Below are 13,291 nucleotides of genomic sequence, written 5' to 3'. Positions count from 1 at the left end.
AATATGAGCTTTCTCCTAAATCTAGACAGCATTTTAATAAAAAATTATATTTTCTTTTTTCTTTTCTATTTTTTTTTTTTTTTTATAAAAAAGTTATTGATAATTTAGATACTATATTTCATTTAAAACACCATTTTGTGGTTTATACATTTGTGTTTTTGTTTTTTTGTTTTTTACCTTCACAAGAAACTCTCTCACACATTCATGACTAGCTCTTCAAAGAAGCTTGAATCCTCACAAAGGGAGGCGGAGGGTTAATATTTAATAATTTGTTCTAAGGCGAAGGCATCTAGAGAACTAGGGGTGGTCCTTCATTGTTGCAGGGCACCCGTTCTGGAGACGCCTTTGACATTTTTACCTTGGAATGCATGGAAGTACCGGTAACTTATAACCCTCATAAAGTGATAGTAGATAATTGTAAAAATGTATGTGCAGATGAGGGACAGACTCAGAAAATTAGGTAGAGGGGGCAATAGTGATTTTTTTTTAATAATTTCAGTAGGGACAATAGTGAAATTTTATAAAAATATATATATCAAAATGTAAAAAATAGTAGGATATAATACTAATAGAACGAAAAAAAAAAAAAAAAATCAGTGGGGCAATTGCCCCCATTGAGGTATCAATAGGTTTGTGCTTAAATGGATGCATATTTGTTTAGACTGTGATTATGTACTATTTGTTTCTTGAACCATGATATTTGGACCATGGTTTGCCATATCGGCCGATACGTGACGTATCGGTCGGTTCGTAACCCTCTTTCAAAGGGCCGATACTATTACACACCTCCATGAACCATTCGATTTACACTGATATTAACTCGAGTCTGTTACATCGTGACCAATATTGCCAATGTGAACCATGATTTGGACCAAAGAAAAAGGTCAGAAGAGTTAACCAAAGGTATGTGCGGATGCATTGGGCGAGACTTCAAATCTAAGAAGTATGAAAATAGACATGATGATATGAAATGTCAAATCTAAAAAGAAAAAAATACAAACACAACAACAATATGTCAAAAAATTAATAATTTAATATATTCTGATATAAAAAATAAGTGGGTTAATTTCACTTACCTCCTCTGAGGTTTGTCAATACCTCACATAGACCCCCTTCATGTTTCATAATTCCACTTGCCTCCTTGGTCAGTGACAATAGTCCAATTTGGTAACAGTAGTGTGTGATTTTACTGTTTTGCTCGTAAAGTATATATTGATATTTATAAAAAAATGAAGCTTAAACACAAAGACTAAAACACCCTAACGGATTTTTTTCGATATTTCAAAATGGGTGACGCAACCCAATTCTTGTTACTCTCTCTATTTCTCTTTGCATATACACACATATACATATATTCATATTACACACACACACACACACACACACACACATATATATAAGTAAATTGAACCACACGGCAACTGAAGGTGTATTTGACACCAATGGCGGAGGATGGCGATGGAAAGCCATTCTGCATCGTCGTCGACATCAGCTTTGGTTGGACCGCTAAAGTCATTTGCAAATTGGGTATCTGCAATGTGATATTTAACAGAGCAAAATGTAAGAGTTTTCTGAAGACGAGTTTAAGAGAAAGTAAGGCTTCGAATAGGGTAATGATGTCAATGCAAGGTAAGATGTCGGTTGTGCCCTAAGGGAGGCCGTTGTCAGAACTATTGAAGGGGATTTTGAGAAGGCTAATAGAGGTGTTTGAAGGGAGAAAAAATTAGAGTTTCTTAATGTTGATAAGGATGTTGATTAAAGTTATGTTGTAACATCTTTACTCTATTTGGAGGGCTAAGGCCAATAAGGGTATCCTGTGCTCTTGTGCCATGAAAAGGAATATTACTACATTTTCTTTTCTCTTTGCCATTTTCCAAGAAAATGAAAAAGATCAAAGATAATAAAAAGAGAGAGAAAGATGGGCATATATCTTTGTATGTACCGAATTTTTGAGTCAAACTAAAGATGAAAATATATCCGGGAATATCACTAAAACAATATGAGGAATACAGAATAGTGGATTAAGGGAGGAAAAATTAGCCCAATCTGAGAACTGAAAACGATGGTAGAGAAGAAACAAGTCTGGAGTATTGACAGAGTTTGATTTTTTCACCCTTATCTTATTTTTCTAGCCACCTTTTTATTGCCTTAAGTCATCCAGATTGTATCTGTTGGGCCTGTGGATAAAGTGAGCCAAGGCATATGTCCCTTTATGGATTATGATGCCCTAATCCCTACTTTTTCAGATCTGTTGCCAGGTATACGTACCTTCCTTGAATGACCTAAATAGAGGGTGACTGTTAGGGTCTCTGTGCTTACTCCAACTCGTCTTTCACTTTCCCTCCTCGGATTGGGTATGTCTTAAAGTTGATTCTCCATCCTCCATTCCAAAATCCCCTTAGCATTCCCAAAAGTCTCGAAGAGTCCTACCATAACTCTTTGTTAGTTCTCTCGCTCAGCGCGTTATGTCGAGGGTCTAAGCCCATCGATCGACGGGCCATAACTTTAATTGAGGTTCTAGGCTCATCAATCGACAGTTTGTGTCTTAGTCAGATCGAGGTTCTGGGCCCATCGATCGACAATTCATAACTTGGTCGGATTGAGGTTCTAGGCCAACCGATCAACAGTTTGAGGTTTTGGCCCATCAATCGATAGTTTGTGACTTGGTCGGATCGAGGTTTTGGACCCATCGATCGACAGTTCATGGCTTGGTCGGATAGAGGTTCTAAACCCATCAATCGACAGTTTATGGCTTGGTCGGATAAAGGTTCTGGGCCATCGATCGACATTTTGTGGGTTTGCACTATGGGCTTATCGTCTGGCTGTTAGTGCTGAGCTGGCCAGAGTCCATGTGTATCGAACAAGTGTTGAAACAATTGTTTTTTTCTTACTTGTGGTCAGCGTGGTTTGAATATATAACTAACGTGACGTAACCTACATCCACAGTGGTCAACATGGTTTGAATATATAGCTGACGTGGCGTAACCTACATCCACAATCTTGATCAAGTTGTTTGATTTATATAATGAAATGGGCATTTGAGGAGAGTAAATTAATGGCCATTGTTAGCTAAAATTTGTTATCTCAAGGTTGTGAAACCATTGAATAAATATAATCAAAGAACTGCTATATATGGTGATGGAGTGGCAGTAATGGTGGTGAATTAGGTGTGATCGATTTTGTTTCTAGGTTTGGTGATGTGAGAGATAAGTTATTATGGTACATTTGCGTTAATAAGTCAAGGGTAGATAAGTAATTGTATATTGGTCAATAAGGTTGAAGATGTCATTTCATACATTAGAAGGGCAAAACTGACATTCTCTTAATTTTCTCCTGTTGGCATAAGCAGAATCTGTTACATAAACTAGAACCTCAGGGGAGGTAAGTGTAATTATGAAACATGAAGTGGGCCTATGTAAGATATTGACAAACCTCATAGGAGATGAGTGAAATTAACCCCCAAAAATATGTACATTTTTTCCACATTATTATGAATAAAATCACAAATTTGGAACTTAGAGTCAAATTTTCTTTATTTTTGTTTTCTAAAATTTAATATTATTTTTTATAGTCTACTCATAATATTTTTAAATTGTATTGATAGAGATCACATTCTTTATAAAATTACCCACCAGTGATCTAAAAAGTGCTTCAAACGTCTACATTTTGTGTTCAATAAAAGAAATAATACGTATAATCAAAATTTAAATAGTTGTAACCGTGTCAAATAAGTCATATCAGACACATGTCTAATACCACCGCCTTACGTCATTGAGGAGTATAATACACGTTATTGAGAAGTATAATTCCTAGTAAGGGTGGGAGTGCACAAAAAATCATTAGAATTGGTAAATTAGTACGAATCGAACTAAACCGTTGCTTCGGTTCAGATCTTTTAAAATTCAGTCCCGATTCTAGTTTCAATATAAAGAACATTCAGTTTATGGTTTTAGTTCCATTCCAAATTCATTAAGACCGAATTGAATATAACGCATATATATATATATATACACACACACACACACTGTACATTATAATATAATGCATGTAACAAATATAATTATCAATTTGTTTCCTTCATAATGAAAATAATAATTAAAAGAAAATCGTGATTTGGATCCGAACTGAATTGGTCTTTCATGGTTCAGTTCAGTTCCACGCCTTACTGATGTTGTTATCGATTTCATTTTTTTAAAACTCGTTGGAATCGATTAGGGTCCAATTTAGCTTGCAACCATACTGAACTGAACAGTTTACGACCCTTCTTCCTAGCTCAGATTACTATTATTGGGGGGTGTTTAAAAACAAATAATTTTATTTATTTACCCTATTACAATTTGCAGGCTTTTAGTAACGCGGTAACAACAGCTCCGGCAATCACTCTATAAATAATAAAAAGGAAAAAAAAATGGGTTATTGTATTATCGAGAAAGATGCCTATTCACGCGCCTTTGACTAGCGTGACCTACACTACCCAATTCTATTGGATAAAAATAGCATCTAAATTTTGGTACGCGCTAAGGTAATGTTTGGAGGGAACATTACAAAAACAAACATAAAAAGTCACAAAGCCTCAAACCATTTTGTATTGGGATTATGAAGAGAATCTTTGTGTATGAAGAGAGAAAAAAAAAAAAAACGGCCTTAAAATTAACTTTTCTCACAACATCCAAACAGCCCTTTAATTTTTTACTATCACTTTGCTTTAATTCAATTAATCAGTTTTATTTAAATTCATCCTAATAAACAAAAGAAATAAGGACAAAATTCATTGGATGAAACTCTTATGTTAGTGTAAGGAAGTCCAAATTGGGTCCCACTCTCACTTTCAAGCCATCCACTTCTATGTCTGTATGCACAGCTATAAAGCTCCCATGTTTCCTAGTTCCAACTTCACAACTTACCACTATTAATTACACACTTACTACTATAATACTCTGCATTTTTCCCTTTCTCTCTCTAAAACCCAAAAAGCTCAGTGAGTGAGTGAGTGAGTGAGAGAGAAAAAACACAACCCAGCTGTTTTCTTCTCTCTCTCCTCTCTCTCTCTCTCCATATAAAGCAAGTGTAGAATAAAGAGCAAGGAACAAAGAATAAAGCCATTGCTTTTGTGAAATCACAAGAGACTCATTGGGGGTTTATGGAAATGGGTTTGAAGATTGTAATGTGGAAAGTGTTGTTAATGGTGGTGGCGTTATTGTGTTCATGGGTTTCTTGTGGCACAGCCTCTGTATCATATGACAGTAAGGCCATCATTGTTAATGGGCAACGGAGGATCTTCATTTCTGGATCTATTCACTATCCACGGAGTACTCCTGAGGTATATATATGTCAATGTACCAATTGGGTCTCTCTGATTTCTCTTTTTTTTTTTTTTTTTTTTTTTTTTTTTTTTTCAAGATTTTCAGCAATTTAGGTGTCTCTGTTTCTCTCTATAAACTCTGTTACTTTAAGTTCTCAGTAGTATATTTTGTTCTTCTGAGCTTATCACTAAAAGGGTCTCTCTGGTTTCTCATTGTTTTTGAAGATTTTCAGCAAATTGAGTCTCTGTTTCTCTCTCTAAACTCTCCATTCCTCTCAGTAGTATATTATGTTCTTCTGAGCTTATCACTACTTGGGTCTGTCTAAATTATGTCTCTCTCTCTATAGAATGTTTTGCTTTTGGAATTAATTTGGTGGGTTTTGTGGGGTTGTGGCAGATGTGGCCAGATCTTATCCAGAAAGCAAAAGAAGGAGGTTTGGATGTTATACAGACCTATGTTTTCTGGAATGGACATGAACCTCAACCTGGCAAGGTAATGAAAACTAATCTCATTTTTATACTTTTCAACATTTTTAACTTTTAATAATATTTTTTTCTAAAATTGTTTAATTTATTTTTGTAGTACTATTTTGAGGAGAGGTATGATCTGGTTAAATTTATTAAGCTGGTGAAGCAAGCAGGCCTTTATGTTCATCTCAGGATTGGCCCCTATGCTTGTGCTGAATGGAATTTTGGGTAATAAAAATTGACTATGATTCCTATGAATGAAAGAAAAAAAATATTTTATATGTATAAAGTTTTTGATTGTATAATCTCTTTCTGTTTCATATCCAGGGGTTTCCCTGTTTGGCTCAAGTATGTTCCAGGTATCAGTTTCAGAACAGATAATGGTCCTTTCAAGGTAAGATGCTTGCTGTTCTTGCACATGAAGCTTCTATTTTCATTTTTTATTTTATTTTATTTTCTAATCCTATTCAATTGATGTCATTAGATTTAGATATTTAAGTTTTATTTGAATTTTGTCATGAAGGCTGCAATGCAAAGATTTACAACAAAGATTGTAGATATGATGAAAGCAGAAAGGTTATTTCAATCTCATGGTGGACCAATAATTCTATCCCAGGTAGTCAAAAGTAGTCCATTTTTCTCTTTCCCTTGTTGCTGTAGTGAATTTATATTTGTTCACTTGGTCAAGTTTAGATTTTTATTGCTTTCTTTGTGTAATGAATATGATAGATTGAGAATGAATATGGGCCGATGGAGTATGAACTCGGTGATCCTGCTCGAGCTTATTCAGAATGGGCAGCTAAAATGGCTGTGGATCTCGAAACCGGAGTCCCATGGGTCATGTGCAAGCAAGATGATGCCCCTGACCCAATTGTAAGTGTCGCCCGCTTTTTGTGAATTCTTTTTGCCTTTTTGTCATGTTCTTATTATATACTCATTCTTGATGGTGTCCATGTTATGTTCCCTCATCCTTAGTGGGGTTGTTGTGTAATAGTATGTTGTCACCTTGTGTGTTCATGTATGAAATGAATTTTTATCCCCCACACCCACATGGCTAGGCTTTGCTCTTTCTCACTCCTTTCTGTCTTTATATATTATCCACCACCGCCTTTGAGTTCTGTAATGATGGTTCGATAACAATGTCTACTTGTCAATCATAATCACATCTGTTTCAAGTTTCAACTTCCATTGTAAGTGGTGTATCTAAAAGAATATTTATTTATTCCTTCCTATCTCATAGATGCAAAAGAAGTTATTCTTTATCAAACCCAAGCCTCCTTGCTTGACTTTACTTTTGCTTTCTAAAATGAAAATTTCAAATGAAATCATACGATCTTATAATCTATTGATATCATATGTCTAGTCTTCCGAATAATAATGTGAAATTTTCGTGGACAGATCAACACTTGCAATGGTTTCTACTGTGACTACTTCTCTCCTAATAAGGCTTATAAACCTAAGGTTTGGACTGAAGCCTGGACTGGCTGGTAAATTTGCACCCTTGTCATCTGTACTGGCATATTATTTTGTTTTGTTTTTTTACTTATCTGAGAGTTGCAAGGCATTTCGTGGCTAATTATCCCCTTCTCTTTTTGTAGGTTTACTGAGTTTGGAGGTCCAGTTCCTTACCGTCCAGCTGAAGACTTGGCATTTTCAGTTGCAAAGTTTTTTCAGAAAGGGGGGTCTTTCATTAACTATTATATGGTAAGTGCACAGTTTGATGTATTTTTTAACTGAATCCCAATGGATGAATTTTGCTGAACTTTTTTTGTTTCTTTGTTTTTATGCTTCAAGTATCATGGAGGAACAAACTTCGGCAGGACTGCTGGTGGTCCTTTTATTGCCACTAGCTATGATTATGATGCTCCTCTCGATGAATTCGGTATGTTCACAGCATCATCACCTTGGAGTAGTGTTCGTCTTCATAGGGTAGCTGCTTTCAATTCAGAAAAACTAAGGGGGCACCTTAGTAATTATTTATTTTGTTTCATATTTTTGGTGGGGTCTATTGCGAGTGGGATGGTGCACAAACTTTGAAGGCATGCAATCGCCCACAAACACAAGCATCATTTAAGTCCAAGCCTCACTTCGGTGAGTGTTGAACTACCAACCCAAGGGAGATACTCCCAAGGACCTTGCAAGCCAAGCTAGCCTGTGCAGGGTTGTAGTCCAAACGTTGATAGAATGCTTTGTAGTTTAATTGTTTTGGTCCTCAACAACTGTCCTCTTTTCTTTTTCCTGGTATAAAGATTTTGATTGCTCAACAAAGTCACTAGACTCGTGTCAATAAAAATCTTGATGAATACAGTAAACAATTTAGTGGTGGGTTCTTACTTCGTAAAGCCGAAATTTTGTTTATCATCATATTTTTCGGATAATTTTATTGTCTTTGCTAGTCATAAATTTCAGTTCGAACCAAATGAGAGTTTTCCCACCTAAATTCCTTTGTCATTATCTTGTTTCATGCTGTAAACAGGACCCAAATTGTTAAATCCTGGAAGATTTTATGGTCCTAGGCAAACTAATGGATTATTGACTATTTCTATGTCTAGGACTATTAAGGCAGCCTAAATGGGGCCATTTGAAAGATCTGCACAGAGCAATAAGGCTTTGTGAGCCGGCTTTACTATCTGGAGATCCTGCTGTGATGCCTCTTGGAAACAATCAAGAGGTTAGATTTACTTCAGTTCGCTATCAATCTCAAACTGGTACTGAAACTGAAATCTCACTCCTTCCCTTCATTTGTTACCATACAGGCCCATGTTTTCAAATCAAAATCTGGAGCTTGTGCTGCTTTTCTTGCAAATTACGACTCACATTCCTTTGCAAAAGTGGCTTTCGGCAATATGCATTACAACCTGCCTCCTTGGTCTATCAGCATTCTTCCAGACTGTAAAAACACTGTATATAACACAGCAAGGGTGAGAAAGAGCTAATGGTTAAGTTGAATTTCTCATATTTAATTTAAGCATATGCAATGTCTGGTTTGATCATTATTCTCATCATTAGCACACAACACTTTTTTTAGTATAATCCTTGTATATGTGGATAAACAATTGTAATTTAGTAAATATCTATAACTATTTCTCCTTTGAAACATTAAACTGAAATTTTGGTACAGGTGGGTGCTCAAAGTGCTCAGATGAAGATGACTCCTGTTACACAATTCTCTTGGCTGTCATACAATGAAGAAACGGCATCTTATGATGACACTTCATTTACTACAGTGGGATTGTTGGAGCAGATAAATACCACCAGAGATGTCACTGATTATTTGTGGTACATGACAGAGTGAGTGCTGAATGACTCTATGTGGTTTCTTTTTCAAGAACATTTAATTTCCCAAGAAAATGTTTTTGCAGCTGGTTATTTTCTCATTTTCATTATTTATACATTCTTTTTGTTCCCAGTGTCAAGATCGACGGCGATGAAGGATTTTTAAGGAGTGGGTATTATCCCGTCCTTACCGTCCTATCTGCTGGTCATGCTTTGCATGTTTTCATCAACGGTCAACTATCAGGTGGGCATCTTGTTGTTGGACATTAAGGGTTTTATTAAGTCGACTTCTATGATGAATAGTTTCAAAGAGTGACTAGAATAGTTATATATTTTCAGTAGTTTCTTTCAAGTAAAGAAAATGAAGGTGAAGTTGTAATTCTTGCCTATGTATTTCAACACTACCTTTATGTTTTAACCTCCCCATACTCCTTTTATATTTCCTATCCAAAATGTATTGACCTTTTTTTTTTTTTTGGTTTAGTAAGACACGCGAGTAAAATTGCTTGAATTAATGACAAACAGAACAGGATCCAAAAATTCTAAAAACTATTAGTATAAAGCATGCCAAAAACAATAGACATCATGCTTCCTTGATCTTGCTTCCTGACCAAAAGGAGAACGAAAAATGAAAGGACTGGTTATCTAACAGCGTGTCTATAGTTGTATCTGCTGTGTGTATTTCCTAATATATTCTTTTCTTTTTCTGACAGGAACTGTCTATGGAAGTTTAGAATACCCAAAACTAACATTTAATCAGGGTGTGAATCTGAGAGCTGGTGTCAACAAGATTTCATTGCTAAGCATTGCTGTTGGTCTTCCGGTTTGTTCTCTCTCTCTCCAAAGACGTAGAAATAAAATTAACTAATAAAACACATACACAAGCTCACCAAGAGGACACAAAAAATTCCATTCGATGAATATATTTAGCAGTAGTTTAAATTTGACTTTTCTATGCTTTTGTAATGCATAGAATATTGGTCCGCATTTCGAGACATGGAATGCTGGTGTGCTTGGCCCGGTTTCCCTTAATGGTCTCAATGAGGGGAGGAGAGACTTGTCGTGGCAGAAATGGTCTTACAAGGTTTGTGTTTAGACTTAGACACTTTATGATCTTGTCTCATAGTCATAGCTCTGCATCCTAGAAATAATTGATTGATTGTCCATGAACAGATTGGTCTAGAAGGAGAAGGTTTAAGTCTTCATTCTCTCAGTGGAAGTTCCTCTGTTGAGTGGATAGATGGTTATTTGGTTTCTCAGAAGCAGCCTTTGACATGGTACAAGGTGAGTATTTCAATTTTGGGTCAAGTCTTCTTTGCTACTGTGCTGAAAGTGTGCTAATGTAGTTTCTACAAGATCAAATTTTCGTTCAGAAAAACAGAATTTTTTCCTTTTTTTTTGTAGTTGTCCTCAACCAAAAAAATTAAGAAGTGGGGCTAATTTTTATGCATTTAAACTAAACATGTTGACTCCAGAAATGCTTCAACCAAAGAGCATGCATTGAAATACACCCTTGAACGAACACTTTTTTTACTCAGGCTACTAATATTGGAACTGTGATTCTTTTTCTTTTTCGTCATGCTTCCAGACTACTTTCAATGCTCCACCTGGAAATGAACCTTTGGCTTTAGATATGGGTAGCATGGGGAAAGGTCAGGTATGGATAAATGGGCAAAGCGTTGGACGCTACTGGCCTGGATACAAAGCATCTGGTAGTTGTAGTGCATGTAATTATGCCGGCTATTTTGATGAAAAGAAGTGCCTTAGCAATTGTGGGGAAGCTTCCCAAAGATGGTGAGACAAAGATCCTACTACTTGTTCTCCAAGGTGATAAAATAGTTAATTGACTGACTGTTGACTCATAATTTCAGGTATCATGTTCCTCGTTCCTGGCTGAACCCGACGGGTAATTTGTTGGTTGTGTTCGAAGAATGGGGTGGAGACCCATCTGGCATTTCTTTGGTGAAGAGAGAAATACAAAGTGTTTGTGCTGATATTTTTGAGTGGCAGCCAACTCTAATGAATTGGCAGATGCAGTCCTCTGGTAAAGTGAATAAAGCCCTTAGGCCTAAGGCTCACTTGTGGTGTGCCCCTGATCAAAAGATCTCATCAATTAAATTTGCTAGCTTCGGAACCCCAGAAGGGGTTTGTGGAAGTTTCCGAGAGGGGATGTGTCATGCCCACCACTCCTATGATGCTTTTGAAAAGGTACCTTCAAATCTCACTTGACTTTTTCCAGTTTTCTTGTAGGTTAACTTGATCAGTTTTGTCTTTGATTCACTAGTGACTATCCCTTTTTGGTAAATGGATAACGGATTCTTGAGTTTTTTTCTAGGGTGTTTTTTTCCCCTTAATAGCATTAAAAAAAAAAAAAAAAAAAATTGCTATTCACAAGTTATATTTTCAGTTTTTTGATTGAACAACTTAACTTGCCTAAATTTAAGCAGCCAAGTTTGGTGCCTTATATTCTAATTTGCCAAAGCAAGCTCATATACTGTTTCATACTTGAATCATTTTTCCCTTTTGCCTTTTTACCGATTTCATGACATATATTGCATGAATATCATGTTGTAGTACTGCATTGGGCAACAATCATGCTCAGTAACTGTAGCACCTGAGATGTTTGGGGGAGATCCATGTCCAAATATCATGAAGAAACTTTCTGTAGAAGCCATTTGCAGCTGATGATGCAGAGCATTCGAAGTTCAAGAAGGTCCCTCGATATTTCTTTTTACACTTCCATACGAATTTCCCATAGATTTTACCATTCTTCAAGCTTGCCGCCACCATTGGTTTCGGCTTTGCCAGAGTGAAGTTGTAGAAATATACAACACACTATCTGGTGCAAGGCCAATATATATAGAATGTGAAGATATGATTATGGATAGAATAGGTGTTGTCTGTCAGATCTTTGTCTGCAGTGTCAAACATAAGTTAGAAGGGGGGTTATGCTTTAGTTTTTATTATTATTATTATTATTATTATTATTATTATTATTTTAATTATCTTAACATGTAAGCTCTTTGCTTTCAGTGATTTCAAAAATTGTATGTTTCAATGTAACTTTCTTGGAAGCAATTGTTTCATTGCTTTGTCCTTGTAATAAGGTTTTGTAAGGGTAATAAGTTAATAATAATATCAAGCTTTCCAAATATTGTCCCAAAGTTACTTGCGTGTGTTGTGTGTTTGTGTGTGTGTGTGTGTGTGTGTTTTTGAGGTTGAAAATATCAGCAGAAGTTGCAATCCTGTAAAATGCAAACAAATAGCATAATTTCACAGTTAGTTCGCTCAGTGACAAATATATATATATATATTTTTTATGAAGAGGCAAACAAACACAAAATAAACTCAGAAAAATCCCATGAATGACTGTTAGTCTGCAGCCACTCATTCTACCTGAGCTTTCTTCAGCGCGCGCACATGGAAGTAGTGTAAGTTTGCTGCAAACTGTTGAGTGAAAGGTTTCATAACCTTTTAGTGCAATCTACTTTTACTTTTTGATTCTTGTACTCTTTGGCTCAATTTTCTTCAATGACTGTTTGATGCAAAACTGGAATGCAAATTAGAGGCAGAGACATGACAGTACAGATGCAACAAGGGCTCTTTTGGGCTGGATCAGGACATACCTTGAAAACCCACTTCATGATTTACAAACCATTCACTGCAAATGATCATATAGTTACTGTTGTTGGGTCTATCATTGTTCTTTATGATGCATTTGTTTAACTTCGAGCTTGTTTGGTTTGCCATTCCAAGAACAGTTCAAAGAACTATATAAGACAATTATTTGAAAACAAACCCTTTTCTTAATTGAGCTTTTAGAAAAGATTTCTTAGAAACTGTCAATTACCCAAATTTTTCTACAAATTTCTTTTTTCTAATAAATGAATACGAAAAATCAGTTCTCACAACAGTGAAATAAGAATTCTCTTACAATTCCACATATTTATGAGTTTGTTGCTTTTTGAAATGAAGTGTGGTAAAAAACAAAAACTTTGTCTAAATGATATCAAAATATTATGATTCGACTATCATAAGACGCAAAATCATAGAGAGTTTAAATGATATGTGTAATTTGCGAATGATTTATCATACAATCACAAGTCCAAATCATTCGTGGTTAGAATGGTTCCTATTTCACAAACAAACAAAAGATTGTTTGCAGTCGTTGTCTAGACTTCTATACTGGACAGAAAATCAAGTTTACCATAACAGTCAACCAAACTAGGTTAATAAAAAGAAGGT

At 35.7% G+C, this 13,291-nt stretch overlaps 1 protein-coding gene across 1 annotated transcript; it reads left to right on the top strand.

Annotated features, from left to right (window-relative positions):
- The first annotated feature begins 4,912 nt into the window (after positions 1-4,912).
- Positions 4,913-12,198, top strand: LOC132283379 (beta-galactosidase-like). The gene is made up of 19 exons (XM_059785318.1): positions 4,913-5,320; positions 5,700-5,795; positions 5,886-5,998; positions 6,098-6,164; positions 6,294-6,386; positions 6,500-6,643; positions 7,169-7,257; positions 7,369-7,474; positions 7,565-7,652; positions 8,323-8,441; positions 8,527-8,691; positions 8,892-9,061; positions 9,181-9,290; positions 9,760-9,869; positions 10,020-10,130; positions 10,220-10,330; positions 10,635-10,840; positions 10,918-11,254; positions 11,621-12,198. The coding sequence occupies exons 1-19, from the start codon at positions 5,141-5,143 to the stop codon at positions 11,729-11,731; spliced, it is 2,526 nt and encodes an 841-aa protein (XP_059641301.1). The 5' UTR covers positions 4,913-5,140; the 3' UTR covers positions 11,732-12,198.
- The last annotated feature ends 1,093 nt before the right edge of the window (positions 12,199-13,291 follow it).

Source organism: Cornus florida, unplaced genomic scaffold, assembly GCF_030987335.1.
Source record: "Cornus florida cultivar Cherokee Brave unplaced genomic scaffold, ASM3098733v1 CherokeeBrave_3.0.0_Hap2_Chr11, whole genome shotgun sequence".
NCBI lineage: Eukaryota > Viridiplantae > Streptophyta > Magnoliopsida > Cornales > Cornaceae > Cornus > Cornus florida.
This window is presented reverse-complemented; position numbering and strand designations above follow the sequence as displayed.